The following is an 18,544-nucleotide window of genomic DNA, read 5'->3' as shown; positions in this document are numbered from 1 at the left end:
AAGACAGAGGAGGGTGAGAGAGAGAGAGATATAAAGACAGAGGAGGGTGAGAGAGAGAGATATATAAAGACAGAGGAGGGTGAGAGAGAGAGATATAAAGACAGAGGAGGGTGAGAGAGAGAGATATAAAGACAGAGGAGGGTGAGAGAGAGAGATATATAAAGACAGAGGAGGGTGAGAGAGAGAGATATAAAGACAGAGGAGGGTGAGAGAGATATAAAGACAGAGGAGGGTAAGAGAGAGAGATATATAAAGACAGAGGAGGGTGAGAGAGAGAGATATAAAGACAGAGAAGGGTGAGAGAGAGAGAGATATAAAGACAGAGGAGGGTGAGAGAGAGAGAGATATAAAGACAGAGGAGGGTTAGAGAGAGAGATATAAAGACAGAGGAGGGTGAGAGAGAGAGAGATATAAAGACAGAGGAGGGTGAGAGAGAGAGATATAAAGACAGAGGAGGGTAAGAGAGAGAGATATATAAAGACAGAGGAGGGTGAGAGAGAGAGATATAAAGACAGAGAAGGGTGAGAGAGAGAGAGATATAAAGACAGAGGAGGGTGAGAGAGAGAGAGATATAAAGACAGAGGAGGGTGAGAGAGAGAGATATAAAGACAGAGGAGGGTGAGAGAGAGAGAGATATAAAGACAGAGGAGGGTGAGAGAGAGAGAGATATAAAGACAGAGGAGGGTGAGAGAGAGAGATATAAAGACAGAGGAGGGTGAGAGAGAGAGATATAAAGACAGAGGAGGGTGAGAGAGAGAGAGATATAAAGACAGAGGAGGGTGAGAGAGAGAGATATAAAGACAGAGGAGGGTGAGAGAGAGAGATATAAAGACAGAGGAGGGTGAGAGAGAGAGAGATATAAAGACAGAGGAGGGTGAGAGAGAGAGAGATATAAAGACAGAGGAGGGTGAGAGAGAGAGATATAAAGACAGATGAGGGTGAGAGAGGGAGAGATATAAAGACAGAGGAGGGTGAGAGAGAGATATAAAGACAGAGGAGGGTGAGAGAGAGATATAAAGACAGAGGAGGATGAGAGAGAGAGAGATATAAAGACAGAGGAGGGTGAGAGAGAGAGAGATATAAAGACAGAGGAGGGTGAGAGAGAGATATATAAAGACAAAGGAGGGAGATAGAGAGATATAAAGACAGATGAGGGTGAGAGAGGGAGAGATATAAAGACAGAGGAGGGTGAGAGAGAGATATAAAGACAGAGGAGGGTGAGAGAGAGATATAAAGACAGAGGAGGGTGAGAGAGAGATATAAAGACAGAGGAGGGTGAGAGAGAGAGATATAAAGACAGAGGAGGGTGAGAGAGAGAGATATAAAGACAGAGGAGGGTGAGAGAGAGAGAGATATAAAGACAGAGGAGGGTGAGAGAGAGAGATATAAAGACAGAGGAGGGTGAGAGAGAGAGATATAAAGACAGAGGAGGGTGAGAGAGAGAGATATAAAGACAGAGGAGGGTGAGAGAGAGAGAGATATAAAGACAGAGGAGGATGAGAGAGAGAGAGATATAAAGACAGAGGAGGGTGAGAGAGAGATATAAAGACAGAGGAGGGTGAGAGAGAGATATAAAGACAGAGGAGGGTGAGAGAGAGAGATATAAAGACAGAGGAGGGTGAGAGAGAGAGATATAAAGACAGATGAGGGTGAGAGAGGGAGAGATATAAAGACAGAGGAGGGTGAGAGAGAGAGATATATAAAGACAGAGGAGGGTGAGAGAGAGATATAAAGACAAAGGAGGGTGAGAGAGAGAGATATAAAGACAGAGGAGGGTGAGAGAGAGAGATATAAAGACAGAGGAGGGTGAGAGAGAGATATATAAATACAGAGGAGGGTGAGAGAGAGATATATAAAGACAGAGGAGGGTGAGAGAGAGAGAGATATAAAGACAGAGGAGGGTGAGAGAGAGAGAGATATAAAGACAGAGGAGGGTGAGAGAGAGATATATAAAGACAAAGGAGGGAGATAGAGAGATATAAAGACAGATGAGGGTGAGAGAGGGAGAGATATAAAGACAGAGGAGGGTGAGAGAGAGATATAAAGACAGAGGAGGGTGAGAGAGAGATATAAAGACAGAGGAGGGTGAGAGAGAGATATAAAGACAGAGGAGGGTGAGAGAGAAATATAAAGACAAAGGAGGGTGAGAGAGAGAGATATAAAGACAGAGGAGGGTGAGAGAGAGAGATATAAAGACAGAGGAGGGTGAGAGAGAGAGAGATATAAAGACAGAGGAGGGTGAGAGAGAGAGAGATATAAAGACAGAGGAGGGTGAGAGAGAGAGATATATAAAGACAGAGGAGTGTGAGAGAGAGAGAGATATAAAGACAGAGGAGGGTGAGAGAGAGAGAGATATAAAGACAGAGGAGGGTGAGAGAGAGAGAGATATAAAGACAGAGGAGGGTGAGAGAGAGAGAGATATAAAGACAGAGGAGGGTGAGAGAGAGAGATATAAAGACAGAGGAGGGTGAGAGAGAGATATAAAGACAGAGGAGGGTGAGAGAGAGAGATATATAAAGACAGAGGAGGGTGAGAGAGAGAGATATAAAGACAGAGGAGGGTGAGAGAGAGAGAGATATAAAGACAGAGGAGGGTGAGAGAGAGAGATATAAAGACAGAGGAGGGTGAGAGAGAGAGATATAAAGACAGAGGAGGGTGAGAGAGAGAGATATAAAGACAGAGGAGGGTGAGAGAGAGAGATATAAAGACAGAGGAGGGTGAGAGAGAGATATAAAGACAGAGGAGGGTGAGAGAGAGATATAAAGACAGAGGAGGGTGAGAGAGAGATATAAAGACAGAGGAGGGTGAGAGAGAGATATAAAGACAAAGGAGGGTGAGAGAGAGAGATATAAAGACAGAGGAGGGTGAGAGAGAGAGATATAAAGACAGAGGAGGGTGAGAGAGAGAGATATAAAGACAGAGGAGGGTGAGAGAGAGAGAGATATAAAGACAGAGGAGGGTGAGAGAGAGATATATATAAAGACAGAGGAGGGTGAGAGAGGGAGAGATATAAAGACAGAGGAGGGTGAGAGAGAGAGAGATATAAAGACAGAGGAGGGTGAGAGAGAGAGAGATATAAAGACAGAGGAGGGTGAGAGAGAGAGAGATATAAAGACAGAGGAGGGTGAGAGAGAGAGATATAAAGACAGAGGAGGGTGAGAGAGAGAGATATATAAAGACAGAGGAGGGTGAGAGAGAGATATAAAGACAGAGGAGGGTGAGAGAGAGAGATATAAAGACAGAGGAGGGTGAGAGAGAGAGAGATATAAAGACAGAGGAGGGTGAGAGAGAGAGATATAAAGACAGAGGAGGGTGAGAGAGAGAGATATAAAGACAGAGGAGGGTGAGAGAGAGAGATATAAAGACAGAGGAGGGTGAGAGAGAGAGAGATATAAAGACAGAGGAGGGTGAGAGAGAGAGAGATATAAAGACAGAGGAGGGTGAGAGAGAGAGATATATAAAGACAGAGGAGGGTGAGAGAGAGAGAGATATAAAGACAGAGGAGGGTGAGAGAGAGAGAGATATAAAGACAGAGGAGGGTGAGAGAGAGAGAGATATAAAAACAGAGGAGGGTGAGAGAGAGAGAGATATAAAGACAGAGGAGGGTGAGAGAGAGAGATATAAAGACAGAGGAGGGTGAGAGAGAGAGATATAAAGACAGAGGAGGGTGAGAGAGAGAGAGATATAAAGACAGAGGAGGGTGAGAGAGAGAGATATAAAGACAGAGGAGGGTGAGAGAGAGAGAGATATAAAGACAGAGGAGGGTGAGAGAGAGAGATATAAAGACAGAGGAGGGTGAGAGAGAGAGATATAAAGACAGAGGAGGGTGAGAGAGAGAGAGATATAAAGACAGAGGAGGGTGAGAGAGAGAGATATAAAGACAGAGGAGGGTGAGAGAGAGAGAGATATAAAGACAGAGGAGGGTGAGAGAGAGATATAAAGACAGAGGAGGGTGAGAGAGAGATATAAAGACAGAGGAGGGTGAGAGAGAGAGAGATATAAAGACAGAGGAGGGTGAGAGAGAGAGATATAAAGACAGAGGAGGGTGAGCGAGAAAGAAAGAGGAAAATATTGAGAGAGGGGGAGGGGGGGTAAAAGAGAGACAGATCTAACGAGACATACAGAGAGATAAAGAGACAGACAGAGAGATAAAGAGACAGACAGAGAGAGTGTCTCAGCCCTTACCTGTGTGCGTTGCCCAGTCCCCTGTAGGCTCTCTCCTGGTCCTGAACATGGTTGAGACTCTGAGCCACGGTTAGAAACATCTCACTGTACTTTATAGCTTCCTCAAAGTCTCCCAGAGAGTCATAACAGTCTGCTAGGTTCCCGTAGGCCCTGCCTCTATCCAGCACACACTCAGCCCCACTCAGCTGCTCCAGCATGGCCAACTGCTGCTCAAAATACCCAATGGCCTCCTCCAGGACGCCCATGTTCATCTTGGCAATGCCCATGTTGCCCTGGACCTGTGCCTCCACGCGGGCGTCTCTGAGGCCCTGTGCCAGGGTGAGCTGGGCCTGGTAGCACTGGAAGGCTGTGGCGTAGTCCGTCAGGGCCATGTGGACGGCTGCCAGGCGGCCCAGAGCACCACACTGCCCCTGTTGGTCGTCTAGAGCGGTGCGGGCAGACAGCTCCTGCTGGTGGAAGGACAGGGCCAGGTCGTACTGACGGAGGAGTCTGGGGGAGGGAAGAAGGGAGAAAACCACTATTACTTCTCAGTCAATATTATCTGAAAACATACGGGAAGTTTGTAAATAAAATACAGATTTAAATCCTAACTGGATTAGGAGTCTACCTGTGGGCGGAGCCTAGCGCTGAGTATGCGTCAGCCTCCATTTTGTGGCCTTTGACCTCCTGAGCCAGGGTGAGCTGCTGCTGGTAGAACCTCACCGCCCCGGCCACGTCAACCCGACACACACACACATCCCCCAGGTTCCCCAGGGCACGGAACACAGCCTGGACACACACGCACATACACATTGTTTTAATGTAGAATCTCACCACCCCTGCCAAGTCCCCTCCAACACACATGCTGACCCCCTAACGACCCATTCCACCAATACCAGTTGTGCTAGTTACTATCTGCACCTGTGTGTTGTTGAGAGCCTGAGCCAGGGACAGCAGGTATCTCTGACAGTCCTCAGCCCTGTTGTATTCCCCCAGGGCTTTGTAGGCCAGACCCAGGTTACAGTAGGCTTTAGCCTGGGACAACTTATCCCCCAGGTCTTTAGCCAGGGCCAGGTCCTGTTCATAATACCTGTTAGGAGAAAGAAGAAAAGGTGTGTTTCCTTCCTCATTTCCTTTTCAACGTTGACAACTTTCTGTATTTAGTTGGAGAGGTCAGGACAATCTTTAAGAGCTATTATTATACATACAGATGGATGGAGTGTGTCTGCTACCTGACGGCCTCTCTGTACTGTCCCAGGCAGTAGTGTGTGTAGGCCAGGTTGTGGCAGACCTTGCCCTCTTCCTCCAGGTCCTGTAGCTGGGGTGACAGGGTCAGGTACTGCTGGTAGTAGGGAACCGCCTGGACATACTCCCCTCTACAGCAGTGGAAGTTACCCAGGTTACCTACACACACACACACACACTTTACCTTTAGGAATCAATAAAGTATATTTCAATTCTTCATTTGTTGGTTTGACCCCCTGTCTGTGTTACCTAGTGCACTGGTCGTGCTCTGTCTGTGTTACCTAGTGCCCTGGTCGAGCTCTGTCTGTCTGTTACCTAGTGCCCTGGTCGTGACCTGTCTGTCTGTTACCTAGTGCCCTGGTCGAGACCTGTCTGTCTGTTACCTAGTGCCCTGGTCGTGCTCTGTCTGTCTGTTACCTAGTGCCCTGGTCGTGCTCTGTCTGTCTGTTACCTAGTGTCCTGGTCGTGACCTGTCTGTCTGTTACCTAGTGCCCTGGTCATGCTCTGTCTGTCTGTCTGTTACCTAGTGCCCTGGTCGTGCTCTGTCTGTCTGTTACCTAGTGCCCTGGTCGTGCTCTGTCTGTCTGTTACCTAGTGCCCTGGTTGTGCTCTGTCTGTCTGTTACCTAGTGCCCTGGTCGTGACCTGTCTGTCTGTTACCTAGTGCCCTGGTCATGCTCTGTCTGTCTGTCTGTTACCTAGTGCCCTGGTCGTGCTCTGTCTGTCTGTTACCTAGTGCCCTGGTCGTGCTCTGTCTGTCTGTTACCTAGTGCCCTGGTCGTGCTCTGTCTGTCTGTTACCTAGTGCCCTGGTCTTGCTCTGTCTGTCTGTGTTACCTAGTGCCCTGGTCATGCTCTGTCTGTCTCTTACCTAGTGCCCTGGTCGTGCTCTGTCTGTCTGTTACCTAGTGCCCTGGTCATGCTCTGTCTGTCTGTGTTACCTAGTGCCCTGGTCGTGCTCTGTCTGTCTGTTACCTAGTGCCCTGGTCGTGCTCTGTCTGTCTGTTACCTAGTGCCCTGGTCGTGCTCTGGCTGTCTGTTACCTACTGCCCTGTTCGTGCTCTGTCTGTCTGTTACCTAGTGCCCTGGTCATGCTCTGTCTGTCTGTTACCTAGTGCCCTGGTCGTGCTCTGTCTGTCTGTTACCTAGTGCCCTGGTCGTGCTCTGTCTGTCTGTTACCTAGTGCCCTGGTCGTGCTCTGGCTGTCTGTTACCTAGTGCCCTGGTCGTGCTCTGTCTGTCTGTTACCAAGTGCCCTGGTCGTGCTCTGTCTGTCTGTCTGTTACCTAGTGCCCTGGTCGTGCTCTGTCTGTCTGTCTGTTACCTAGTGCCCTGGTCGTGCTCTGTCTGTCTGTTACCTAGTACCCTGGTCGTGCTCTGTCTGCCTGTTACCTAGTGCCCTGGTCGTGCTCTGTCTGTTATCTGGTGCCCTGGTCGTGCTCTGTCTGTCTGTTACCTAGTGCCCTGGTCGTGACCTGTCTGTCTGTTACCTAGTGCCCTGGCCGTGCTCTGTGTGTCTCGTAGTTCGCGTGCGATGGTCAGGTGGTGCAGGTAGTGCTGGAGAGCCCGGTCGTGAGCGCCCAGAGCCTGATAGGCTACAGCCAGGTTACCATGGGTAGAGGCCTGGGAGGGCCGGTCATTCACCTGGGAGAGGAAAGAAAGGTCAATACCAGGTGTGTGTCTGCCTTCGGTGATATCTGACACCTATGATAGCGTACAGTCTGGTCGTACATCCCCAGAGCTCTCTGTGTGTGTGTTCGTTCATGTGTATGTGTGTTCACGTGTATATCCTCACCTCTAGTGATATGTGCAGCTCCTGCCGGTGGTAGCGCACAGCCTGGTCGTACATCCCCAGAGCGTTGAAGGCATTGCCCATGTTCCCATAGGCCCTGCCCTGAGCAGCATAGTCCCCCAGCTCCTGGACCAAACACAGGTGGGCATTGTGGAGCTTCAACGCTGCATCGTACTCCCCCTTCATCTGATGGATTATACCTGAGAGAGAGAGGCACAGTGGGGCGAAAGTGAGTGACGGCTAAGCAGAGATTAGAGACCAGACATGAGGATGACCAATTAGGATCACAGCCAACCGTCTGACACAGACGCTGAGCACGTTCAGGAGGACAGAACGTCTAACAGTGAATCATGTTGGTTCATTTCTATCTGCAACGTTCAAAGCGTTTCACATCCCTGAATACACCCATGTCCGAGTGTGTGTGTGTGTGGAGGGGGTATCAGAGCTAGAGTATCTGCATCAAACAGGACAAGGGAGGGAGGATTGAAAGAGGGAGCAAAGGTGGAGGAGAGACATATGGAAGAGAGAGAGAGAGGTAGGGGGTGTCGAGACAGCAGATGGATCATTAATACAGGGCCCTGATGTCTCTCCGTCTGATCCAGTATGTGTGTGTGTGTGTGTGTTTGGAGGCTAGAGGGTCAGTTGAAAATGGAATGGAGCATGAGATGGGCTAAGCTAGCTTGGCATTCTGAGTGGAGAAACTTTATTTCATCCTGAACACAGCCCTGATGTAACAAGAGGCAAAGTGCTTAGCAGGTTGTATAAGGAAGGGTACCATAACATTTTCAATGCCTTTCTAATCTACAAAAACATGTCTGTCAATAATATATCAATGGTTGGTTACTTATCCCAAAATCTTTATTCAAAAGAATTTCCTGCCAGGAACATTTGACATTGAAAGCTTGAATGATCTATCAATGTTGGACTAATCAATGGCACTGCAGCCATTCTCTTTTAACAGAGTAGATTCTGATCTGCAGCTCAACAGACTTGTGAAAGAAATTAAAAGGTTCAAAATTAGCAAAATACAATTACAGAATTTGCAAACACTCAAAATCCTCTTCTATCCTTGTCTCGGTTTGCTGGGCCTGCACCCCGATGCGATACACCATTTTCTCCCCGGTGTATTTGGTCTTGTCGAAGACAGACATTTTATCCTGTAGGGCCTTCAGTGGAGTCCTGTGCTCCTCCCTCCATTGGGTAGCAGCCTTCTCCAAAGAAACTGTGGCCTGCATGCTCAGGCACACACTCCACACATGCAAACTCAAGGCAGTAGAGGCTAAGTGTGTAGGCCCTTGGAGTGTGTTTAGGGTGTTGGAGCCTGTCTCGCAGGTGTCCTCCAGGCAGATTCTGCAGAAGCTGTGGCTGCAGTGGAGGTTGACTGTAAGGTAGTCTGTAAAGTTCTCACAGCAGATGGGACATGACAGGTCATCATCCTCCAGGGGGAGGAGACAGGCTGTCATCCTCTCAGGACAACTGGAGAGAAAATGTGATGGAACTGAGAAAGAGCCAGTGTTGTGTGCTGTACAAGTGTGTTAAAAAGGGAGAGATCGTCTATAAGAGGATACATATTAAAACGTACCTGACTCACACATGAAATAGCTTACACACAACGCTCCCCTAATTATGCCCTACAACCCTAATCACAGAGTTAAGTTTGCTAAGTAGACCCCTGTAACACACTGACAAGTAATGTAAGTTTATGATCATTGGACTATTTCATGTTTTAGAATGTTTTCAATGAGCTAGCTAGGTGCTAAGGACAACAACAAGTTAAATAGCTAATGACCTCAACTCAGCTCAAGAGTGAGCAGTCTGGGACAGTGCACGCCAAAAACACATTGGGCATTTTATTAATGAGCTGTCTAGCTAACGACAAACGAATAAACCTGAGAGAAGCACAACAACAATTTGTAAAACAACGTGCCTTGTGTGGTATTTTGGATGCGGTAGCGCCCATAACACAGATGAAGCTGCAGGTGATGATGTCAACTTCTTCACTGAGTGACATGAGCCTGGACGTGTGGGTGTTCAGGGCAGGGGACTGAACTGGGACATGTTCGGTACACAAACGTTACGTTGCAGATAGAAATGTCATGAATATCTTTTCAAATAGCTGTGGATGGTTTTAAATCATAAGCACAGTACATAGCCTAGGCTTTCACCTCGATCAGACTGACAGCATCATTTTCTTTTGGTACACCAGAAATCCATTTATTTCCAATGGAACGCTGTGTTTGCCTTGCAGCATTGTGTTGCAGAGGCAGTTGCAGTGTGTTCTGTGATGCATACGTTGGAACATACGCATCAAATTGTATGTGTAGACATGACAGATACAGGAGAAAAAGGTGAATGTTGAACTTTGTTTGCACACCTATCTAGTATACATTTTGGGTTACATAATAAACAAGTTTGACTGTAGAATTTATTACGCTGTATTGATGCAAACACACTGTCGGTCTGATTGAGGCATTAAGCCTTGTGCACACCAACTGTGTCAAACTGTATGCGTTCCAGCGGCAATCAGCACCGCTTGGAAATCAAACTGTTGAAAAGATTGTAATCTGTTTGTAGTTAGGCTACCAAAATCATTTCCCAATATTGAGTGACCAGCAGAGAGCATCTGCCATGCCGTTAAATGCACATATTCCCAGAATCCCATCCTTCTCTTACTTTATTATTGGGTGAGTCTACTATTGGCTGAGTCTACTATAGGGTGAGTCAAGTTTTGAAGGACTATAATTTCCTCCACCAGGATAGATGGACTTCATATTGTACAATCTGTCTCCCCTCTTTCTGTAGGCCTAGATTGTACCATTTTTATTGATCTCAGTTCATTTCAGTCATTTTTATGGTACACAGTATTTTTTTCTAATGTAGAATTGCATGAAATGCATTTTTAAAAGGGCAACGTTTACCCCTGGCGCAGATCTCAGATCTCAGCGCTTTGTCCAGAATGGTATTTTTTACAAACAAACAGTCATGTGCTAAAATTAAAGGAGACTACATTTACTACTGTTAGGCCTACCAAATCTATTCCTATACCTAGACTACTCATCACATTAGGAACTGTATCTTACTGTTAGGCCTACCAAATCTATTCCTATACCTAGACTACTCATCACATTAGGAACTGTATCTTACTGTTAGGCCTACCAAATCTATTCCTAGACCTAGACTACTCATCACATTAGGAACTGTATCTTACTGTTAGGCCTCCCAAATCTATTCCTAGACCTACACTACTCATCACATTAGGAACTGTATCTTACTGTTAGGCCTCCCGAATCTATTCCTAGACTACTCATCACATTAGGAACTGTATCTTACTGTTAGGCCTCCCGAATCTATTCCTAGACTACTCATCACATTAGGAACTGTATCTTACTGTTAGGCCTCCCGAATCTATTCCTAGACCTAGACTACTCATCACATTAGGAACTGTATCTTACTGTTAGGCCTACCAAATCTATTCCTAGACCTAGACTACTCATCACATTAGGAACTGTATCTTACTGTTAGGCCTACCGAATCTATTCCTATACCTAGCCTACTCATCATATTAGGAACTGTATCTTACTGTTAGGCCTACCAAATCTATTCCTAGACTACTCATCACATTAGGAACAGTATCTTACTGTTAGGCCTACCAAATCTATTCCTAGACCTAGACTACTCATCACATTAGGAACTGTATCTTACTGTTAGGCCTACCGAATCTATTCCTATACCTAGCCTACTCATCATATTAGGAACTGTATCTTACTGTTAGGCCTACCAAATCTATTCCTAGACTACTCATCACATTAGGAACAGTATCTTACTGTTAGGCCTACCAAATCTATTCCTAGACCTAGACTACTCATCACATTAGGAACTGTATCTTACTGTTAGGCCTACCAAATCTATTCCTAGACTACTCATCACATTAGGAACTGTATCTTACTGTTAGGCCTACCAAATCTATTCCTAGACTACTCATCACATTAGGAACTGTATCTTACTGTTAGGCCTACCAAATCTATTCCTAGACCTAGACTACTCATCACATTAGGAACTGTATCTTACTGTTAGGCCTACCAAATCTATTCCTAGACCTAGACTACTCATCACATTAGGAACTGTATCTTACTGTTAGGCCTACCTAATCTATTCCTATACCTAGCCTACTCATCACATTAGGAACTGTATCTTACTGTTAGGCCTACCAAATCTATTCCTAGACTACTCATCACATTAGGAACAGTATCTTACTGTTAGGCCTACCAAATCTATTCCTAGACCTAGACTACTCATCACATTAGGAACTGTATCTTACTGTTAGGCCTACCAAATCTATTCCTAGACTACTCATCACATTAGGAACTGTATCTTACTGTTAGGCCTACCAAATCTATTCCTAGACTACTCATCACATTAGGAACTGTATCTTACTGTTAGGCCTACCAAATCTATTCCTAGACCTAGACTACTCATCACATTAGGAACTGTATCTTACTGTTAGGCCTCCCGAATCTATTCCTAGACTACTCATCACATTAGGAACTGTATCTTACTGTTAGGCCTCCCGAATCTATTCCTAGACCTAGACTACTCATCACATTAGGAACTGTATCTTACTGTTAGGCCTACCAAATCTATTCCTAGACCTAGACTACTCATCACATTAGGAACTGTATCTTACTGTTAGGCCTACCGAATCTATTCCTAGACCTAGACTACTCATCACATTAGGAACTGTATCTTACTGTTAGGCCTACCAAATATATTCCTAGACTACTCATCACATTAGGAACTGTATCTTACTGTTAGGCCTACCGAATCTATTCCTAGACCTAGACTACTCATCACATTAGGAACCGTATCTTACTATTAGGCCTACCAAATCTATTCCTAGACCTAGACTACTCATCACATTAGGAACTGTATCTTACTGTTAGGCCTACCAAATCTATTCCTAGACCTAGACTACTCATCACATTAGGAACTGTATCTTACTGTTAGGCCTCCCAAATCTATTCCTAGACCTAGACTACTCATCACATTAGGAACTGTATCTTACTGTTAGGCCTACCAAATCTATTCCTAGACCTAGACTACTCATCACATTAGGAACTGTATCTTACTGTTAGGCCTACCAAATCTATTCCTAGACCTAGACTACTCATCACATTAGGAACTGTATCTTACTGTTAGGCCTACAAAATCTATTCCTAGACCTAGACTACTCATCACATTAGGAACTGTATCTTACTGTTAGGCCTACCAAATCTACTCCTAGACCTAGACTACTCATCACACTAGGAACTGTATCTTACTGTTAGGCCTACCAAATCTATTCCTAGACCTAGACTACTCAGGACCTGTCTTACTGTTAGTCTGCAAATGCAATGATAGATGCATGGAGTGATTTTTATTAGAATAATACATTTGTAGAGTGCAATTCCCACGCTCAGTGAGCATAAGGTAGGAAACTAAAACACTAAAACAGGTTTCCCGCTAGCATCCCCTACTCAAAACACCTGGCCATGGTTCTACATAATTCTATCTGAAAGTTGGCCAACGTTGTGTCCTAAACGTTATCTAGTCTGTGTCTGTGTGTGTGTGTGAGTGAGTGAGAGAGTGAGAGCCTGATTCAGTAAGCGTGAAATGTGATCCCATGTAACCCCAATGTAACCCCATAACCCACTGACAGTGTTTGTTTTCTCCACTACCAAGGACAGAACCTCACACTGAGCTCTATGGACTGACTTGAACTAGCCTGCCTGAAAACCAACAGCTAAAACACTGACACTCTTGGAATAGAGGACTATGTTATCATTGAAGAGGTATGTGGATGATGATGGTGTATGTAGCGCAAGTAAGCGTTTTCAGGTGTGTGTGTGTGTGGGTTCATGTATGTATGTATGTATGTATTAGGAAAAGGAGAGCTGCCCCATCAGGGGTGCAGAGATAAGAGGATTACAGAGGAACCTGCAGAGTCTGCAGGAATACTAGTGCACATTAACCCCCCCGGGGTCAGGCATCCTCCCAGAACATGTGCACGCGCACACACACACACACACACACACACACACCTGACGGTGCCAGGGGGCATGTTAGTGGCGATAAGGCTTTGGTATTCCCCAGCAGCAGCTCTGAGATAGCCAGCAGTTAACGGATTAGAAGTAATGTCACAAGAGATCCTATAACAGTCTGTTTGGCTGAGGCAGCACTGGAAGCTTATAGGGAGAGTTGCACCCCTATTCTGCACACTGGGATGTCAGTGTGTAACAGTCAGTGTGTTTGTGTGTGTCTATACTTTGTGCTGATACGGTCCGAGGTTATCTAGGTGTTGGGCAAGCCTTCATACATTACCAAATCCCCAACCAGCTTCAGCCTGCTAACATGGTAATGTTGGCAATGAAGCTTAAATGGCCCAGTCACAAACCACTAAGGAGTTCTACTAGACTCCTTCAGCCAATGACCTACTTGAGCTGTTAATGAACTGTCAGATGGATTCCATAAACTATCACTTTAAACTGATAACACTTTTTTTATTTTTATGGATTTAATCTTTATTTAACTAGGCAAGTCAGTTAAGAACAAATTCTTATTTACAATTACGGCCTACACCAGCCAAACCCACGCGACGCTGGGCCAATTGTGCGCCGCCCTATGGGACTCCCAATCACAGCCCATTGTGATACAGCCTGGAATCGAACCAGGGTGTCTGTAGTGACGCCTCTAGCACTGAGATGCAGTGCCTTAGACCGCTGCGGCACTCAGGAGCAATCATTAAGGTGTGCTTTGAACGATTTAAAACTATTTAAGTCATTTATAAACTGTTCCTTATTAGTTGAAAGATTTTATATAAATAAGCAGTAATAACACATGGTCAAATTATGTGATGTATTTTTTTTAGAGAGAGAGAGACTAAGAAAAATAGATCTCTACAGCAGTCCTGCACATGCATAGAGTCACACACACACACACACACACACACACACACACACACACACACACACACACACACACACACACACACACACACACACACACACACACACACACACACACACACACACACACACACACACACAGGTAGGTAGGTAGGTTATTGTCCACTCAGCAGTGGGGTCAGATTCAGTTGGTCTCAGATTTCGCCATGGTCGCAGAACCCGAAACCTTGTTAATAAAACATCAGTGTTGATTGGCCAGAGAGGCGCTAGTGGAGTCATGTGATAGGACACAGCTCTGGGTAATTGGACAAACCACTTCAACAAAACAATGCTGCATCATAGAATGTAGATATTAAACAAAGAACATATGTTTATAGTGCCCAGGACCATCTGTAAAAAGGCCTGTACTGTTGTCCTTCATTCTATGGCCCTGGCCTCTTGTTCTCTCCTTAATGCTGCTGGTCGATGTGGCATTGAACTGGTCAGGCCATTGGGGGACAGCTCTTTTATCTGTGATGGTATTGTCACGTTCTGACCTTAGTTCTTTTGTTATGTCATTGTTTTAGTATGGTCAGTTCGTGAGTTGGGGTGGGTAGTCTATGTTCCTTTTTCTATGTTGTGGTTATGTGTTTGGCCTGGTATGGTTCTCAATCAGAGGCAGGTGTCGTTCGTTGTCTCTGATTGAGAATCATACTTAGGTAGTCTTTTCTGTGTCAGTGTTTGTTCCACAGGGGACTGTTTCGTTCGTTTCGTTTATTCACTCTGTTATTTTGTATTTCAGTGTTCAGGCAAATAAACATCATGAACACGTACCACGCTGCGCATTGGTCCGATATTTCCTACTCCTCCTCAGACGAGGAGGACGAGGATCGTTACAGCTATCCAATTCACAACCTTCTGGTCCCAAGGGGGAAACACAGAGAAGATAAATATCTGAGAGAGAGAGAGTGTAGGACGCTGTCATCATGTCTTACCCAGGTTGGACGAAGCGCGTCCCTTTGCAGCTCTGTCCTGCAGCTCCTCTGCTATGTCCAGCTGCTGCTGGTGGTACTGGCCTGCCCTCTCCAAGTCCTGGAGAACATACAGGGAGTTACGCTGTGTGTGTGTGTGTGTGTGTGTGTGTGTGTGTGTGTGTGTGTGAACATGTGTGTGTGAACATGTGTGTGTGTGTGTGTCTACTACCTGCATGCAGCGAGCAGCGTGTCCCAGGCCGGCGTAAGCCCTCATCTGTATGGTCCTGTCCTCCAGCTCCTGAGCCAGCTGCAGCACCAGGGTGTGGTAGGACACAGCCTTGTCAAAGTCTCTCTGGCTGTGGTGGGCACTGCCCAGGTTACTGTACGCCCGCGCCTCCTCACGCCCATTACCTAGGGTCTACAGATCACATTAGATCACTTTAACATTGATTTACTTCAGTGCTTTTAACACAGAACACTGAGAATAGATAGGATGGATAGAATAAATAGTAGGTGAAATGGAAGATTAAAAATATATATATATATGAAATTCAGTTCACTTCCTGAATTGACATAGAATTGACCCCAACCCTGGTGCATTCATACGTGTGTGTATGTAAACTTCCTCTCACTGTCAACTGCGTTTATTTTCAGCATACTTAACATGTGTAAATATTTGTATGAACATAAGATTCAACAACTGAACAAGTTCCACAGACATGTGGCTAACAGAAATATAATAATGTGTCCCTGAACAAAGGGGGGGTCAAAATCAAATGCAACAATCAGTATCTGGTGTGGCCACCAGCTGCATTAAGTACTGCAGTGCATCTCCTCCTCATGGATTTTCCAGTTGTTGTGAGATGTTACCCCACTCTTCCACCAAGGCACCTGCAAGTTCCCAGACATTTCTGGGGGGAATGGCCCTAGCCCTCACCCTCAAATTCAACAGGTCCCAGACGTGCTCAATGGGATTGAGATCCGGGCTCTTCGCTGGCCATGGCAGAACACTGACATTCCTGTCTTGCAAGAAATCACACACAGAACGAGCAGTATGGCTGGTGCCATTGTCATGCTGGAGGGTTATGTCAGGATGAGCCTGCAGGAAGGGTACCACATGAGGGAGGAGGATGTCTTCCCTGTAATGCACAGCGTTGAGATTGCCTGCAATGAGAACAAGCTCAGTCCGATGATGCTGTGACACACCGCCCCAGACCATGACGGACCCTCCATCTCCAAAATGATCCCGGTCCAGAGTACAGGCCTCGATGTAACGCTCACTCCTTTGACGATAAACTGAAATCCGACCATCACCCCTGGTGAGACAAAACCACGACTCGTCAGTGAAGAGCACTTGTTGCCAGTCCTGTCTGGTCCTGCGACGGTGGGTTTGTGCCCATAGGCGACGTTGTTGCCGGTGATGTCTGGTGAGGACCTGCTTTACAACAGGCCTACAAGCCCTCAGTCCAGCCTCTCTCAGCCTATTGCAGACAGTCTGAGCACTGATGGAGGGATTGTGCGTTCCTGGTGTAACTCGGGCAGTTGTTGTTGCCATCCTGTACCTGTCCCGCAGGTGTGATGTTTGGATGTACCGATCCTGTGCAGGTGTTGTTGCACGCGGTCTGCCACTGCGAGGACGATCAGCTGTCCGCCCTGTCTTCCTATAGCGCCGTCTTAGGGTGTCTCACAGTACGGACATTGCAATTTATTGCCCTGACCACATCTGCAGTCCTCATGCCTCCTTGCAGCATGCCTAAGGCACGTTCGCGCAGATGAGCAGGGACCCTGGGCATCTTTCTTTTGGTGTTTTTCAGAGTCAGTAGAAAGGCCTCTTTAGTGTCCTAAGTTTTCATAACTGTGACCTTAATTGCCTACCGTCTGTAAGCTGTTAGTGTCTTAACGACCGTTCCACAGGTGCATGTTTATTAATTGTTTATGGTTCATTTAACAAGCATGGGAAACAGTGTTTAAACCCTTTACAATGAAGATCTGTGAAGTTATTTGGATTTTTACGAATTATCTTTGAAAGACAGGGTCCTGAAAAAGGGATATTTCTTTTTTTGCTGAGTTTATGTATGTATGTATGTATGTATGTTCATTAGTTAAATACCTTAGCTATGTCCAGGTGTTGCTGGTGACACAGCACAGCATTGGTGAAGTCTCCCAGTGCGGTGTAGACAGCTCCCATGTTGCCCAGCTGGCGAGCCTCTGACAGCGGGCATTGCGTCTGCTGTGCCAACAGCACACACTGTTTATGGCTGGCCAAAGCATTAGGGTAGTCCGCTATCGCTGTGTACACATGGCCAAGGCTGCTCAGTGCACTGGACGCAGCCTAGAGACACACAAACTCTTGTAAGACTTCCTGTCAGCCCTGGGATTTGAACTGACTACCCTCTTGTGACTGGCCTGCCTCTCTGACATTGAGGCTACTATCACCCCACATTAAGACGGCCACATGACGCATTTTAGAAAGACACACAATCTAAACAAAAGGAAAGCCAGTGGGCGAGATGAGGAGGTGAAGAGTAATATGGATATGTGTGTTTAAACTGTGGTGTTGACTGGAGAGAGGAGATGCAGTAAACCTCTCTCACTCACACCTCAATGTCCTCGGCTCTAAAGCTCTTAACACGCATAAACAAGGTTAACATACTGAAAGGCATGTTTCGTACAATATTAAACAAACAGTTTATATTCAAAAACCAGCCAGCAAACCAGTCAGCCAACCAGACAACCAGACAGACAGCCAACCACAGACAGCCAACCAGACAGCCAACCAACCAGACAACCAGCCAACCAGCCAGCCAACCAGTCAGCCAACCAGACAGCCAACCAGCCAACCAGACAGACAGCCAACCAGACAGACAGCCAACCAGACAGCCAACCAACCAGACAACCAGCCAATCAGACAGCCAACCAGACAGCCAGCCAGCCAACCAGTCAGCCAGCCAACCAGCCAACCAACCAATCAGCCAGCCAGCCAACCAACCAGTCAGCCAGCTAGCCAACCAGTCAGCCAGCCAACCAGACAGCCAGCCAGCCAACCAGTCAGCCAGTCAGTCAGCCAGCCAACCAGACAGCCAGTCAGCCAGCCAACCAGACAGCCAGTCAGCCAGCCAACCAGACAGCCAGTCAGCCAGCCAACCAGACAGCCAGTCAACCAGCCAACCAGACAGCCAGTCAACCAGCCAGTCAACCAGTCAGCCAGCCAACCAGACAGCCAGTCAACCAGCCAGCCAACCAGTCAGTCAGCCAGCCAACCAGACAGCCAGTCAGCCAGCCAGCCAACCAGACAGCCAGTCAGCCAACCAACCAGACAGCCATTCAGCCAGCCAGCCAACCAGACAGCCAGTCAGCCAGCCAACCAGACAGCCAGTCAACCAGCCAGCCAACCAGTCAGCCAGCCAACCAGACAGCCAGTCAGCCAGCCAACCAGACAGCCAGCCAACCAG

The 18,544-nt window shown here is 46.5% G+C and overlaps 1 protein-coding gene across 5 annotated transcripts in view; it reads right to left on the bottom strand.

The window, feature by feature from the left end:
• LOC110537090 (tetratricopeptide repeat protein 28) overlaps positions 1–18,544 on the bottom strand; it is a 108,444-nt gene that overhangs the window by 22,246 nt on the left and 67,654 nt on the right. For all 5 annotated transcript variants that reach the window (XM_036937076.1, XM_036937079.1, XM_036937077.1 and 2 more), the window contains exons 7-15: positions 17,203–17,424; positions 15,322–15,510; positions 15,114–15,210; positions 7,202–7,398; positions 6,897–7,050; positions 5,397–5,568; positions 5,086–5,254; positions 4,793–4,953; positions 4,186–4,674 (exon numbers count right to left, since the gene is read on the bottom strand). In XM_036937076.1, the coding sequence (XP_036792971.1) occupies positions 4,186–4,674; positions 4,793–4,953; positions 5,086–5,254; positions 5,397–5,568; positions 6,897–7,050; positions 7,202–7,398; positions 15,114–15,210; positions 15,322–15,510; positions 17,203–17,424 (1,850 nt within the window). The remainder of the gene's footprint in view (positions 1–4,185; positions 4,675–4,792; positions 4,954–5,085; positions 5,255–5,396; positions 5,569–6,896; positions 7,051–7,201; positions 7,399–15,113; positions 15,211–15,321; positions 15,511–17,202; positions 17,425–18,544) is intronic.

Source organism: Oncorhynchus mykiss, chromosome 12, assembly GCF_013265735.2.
Source record: "Oncorhynchus mykiss isolate Arlee chromosome 12, USDA_OmykA_1.1, whole genome shotgun sequence".
Classification (NCBI taxonomy): domain Eukaryota; kingdom Metazoa; phylum Chordata; class Actinopteri; order Salmoniformes; family Salmonidae; genus Oncorhynchus; species Oncorhynchus mykiss.
This window is presented reverse-complemented; position numbering and strand designations above follow the sequence as displayed.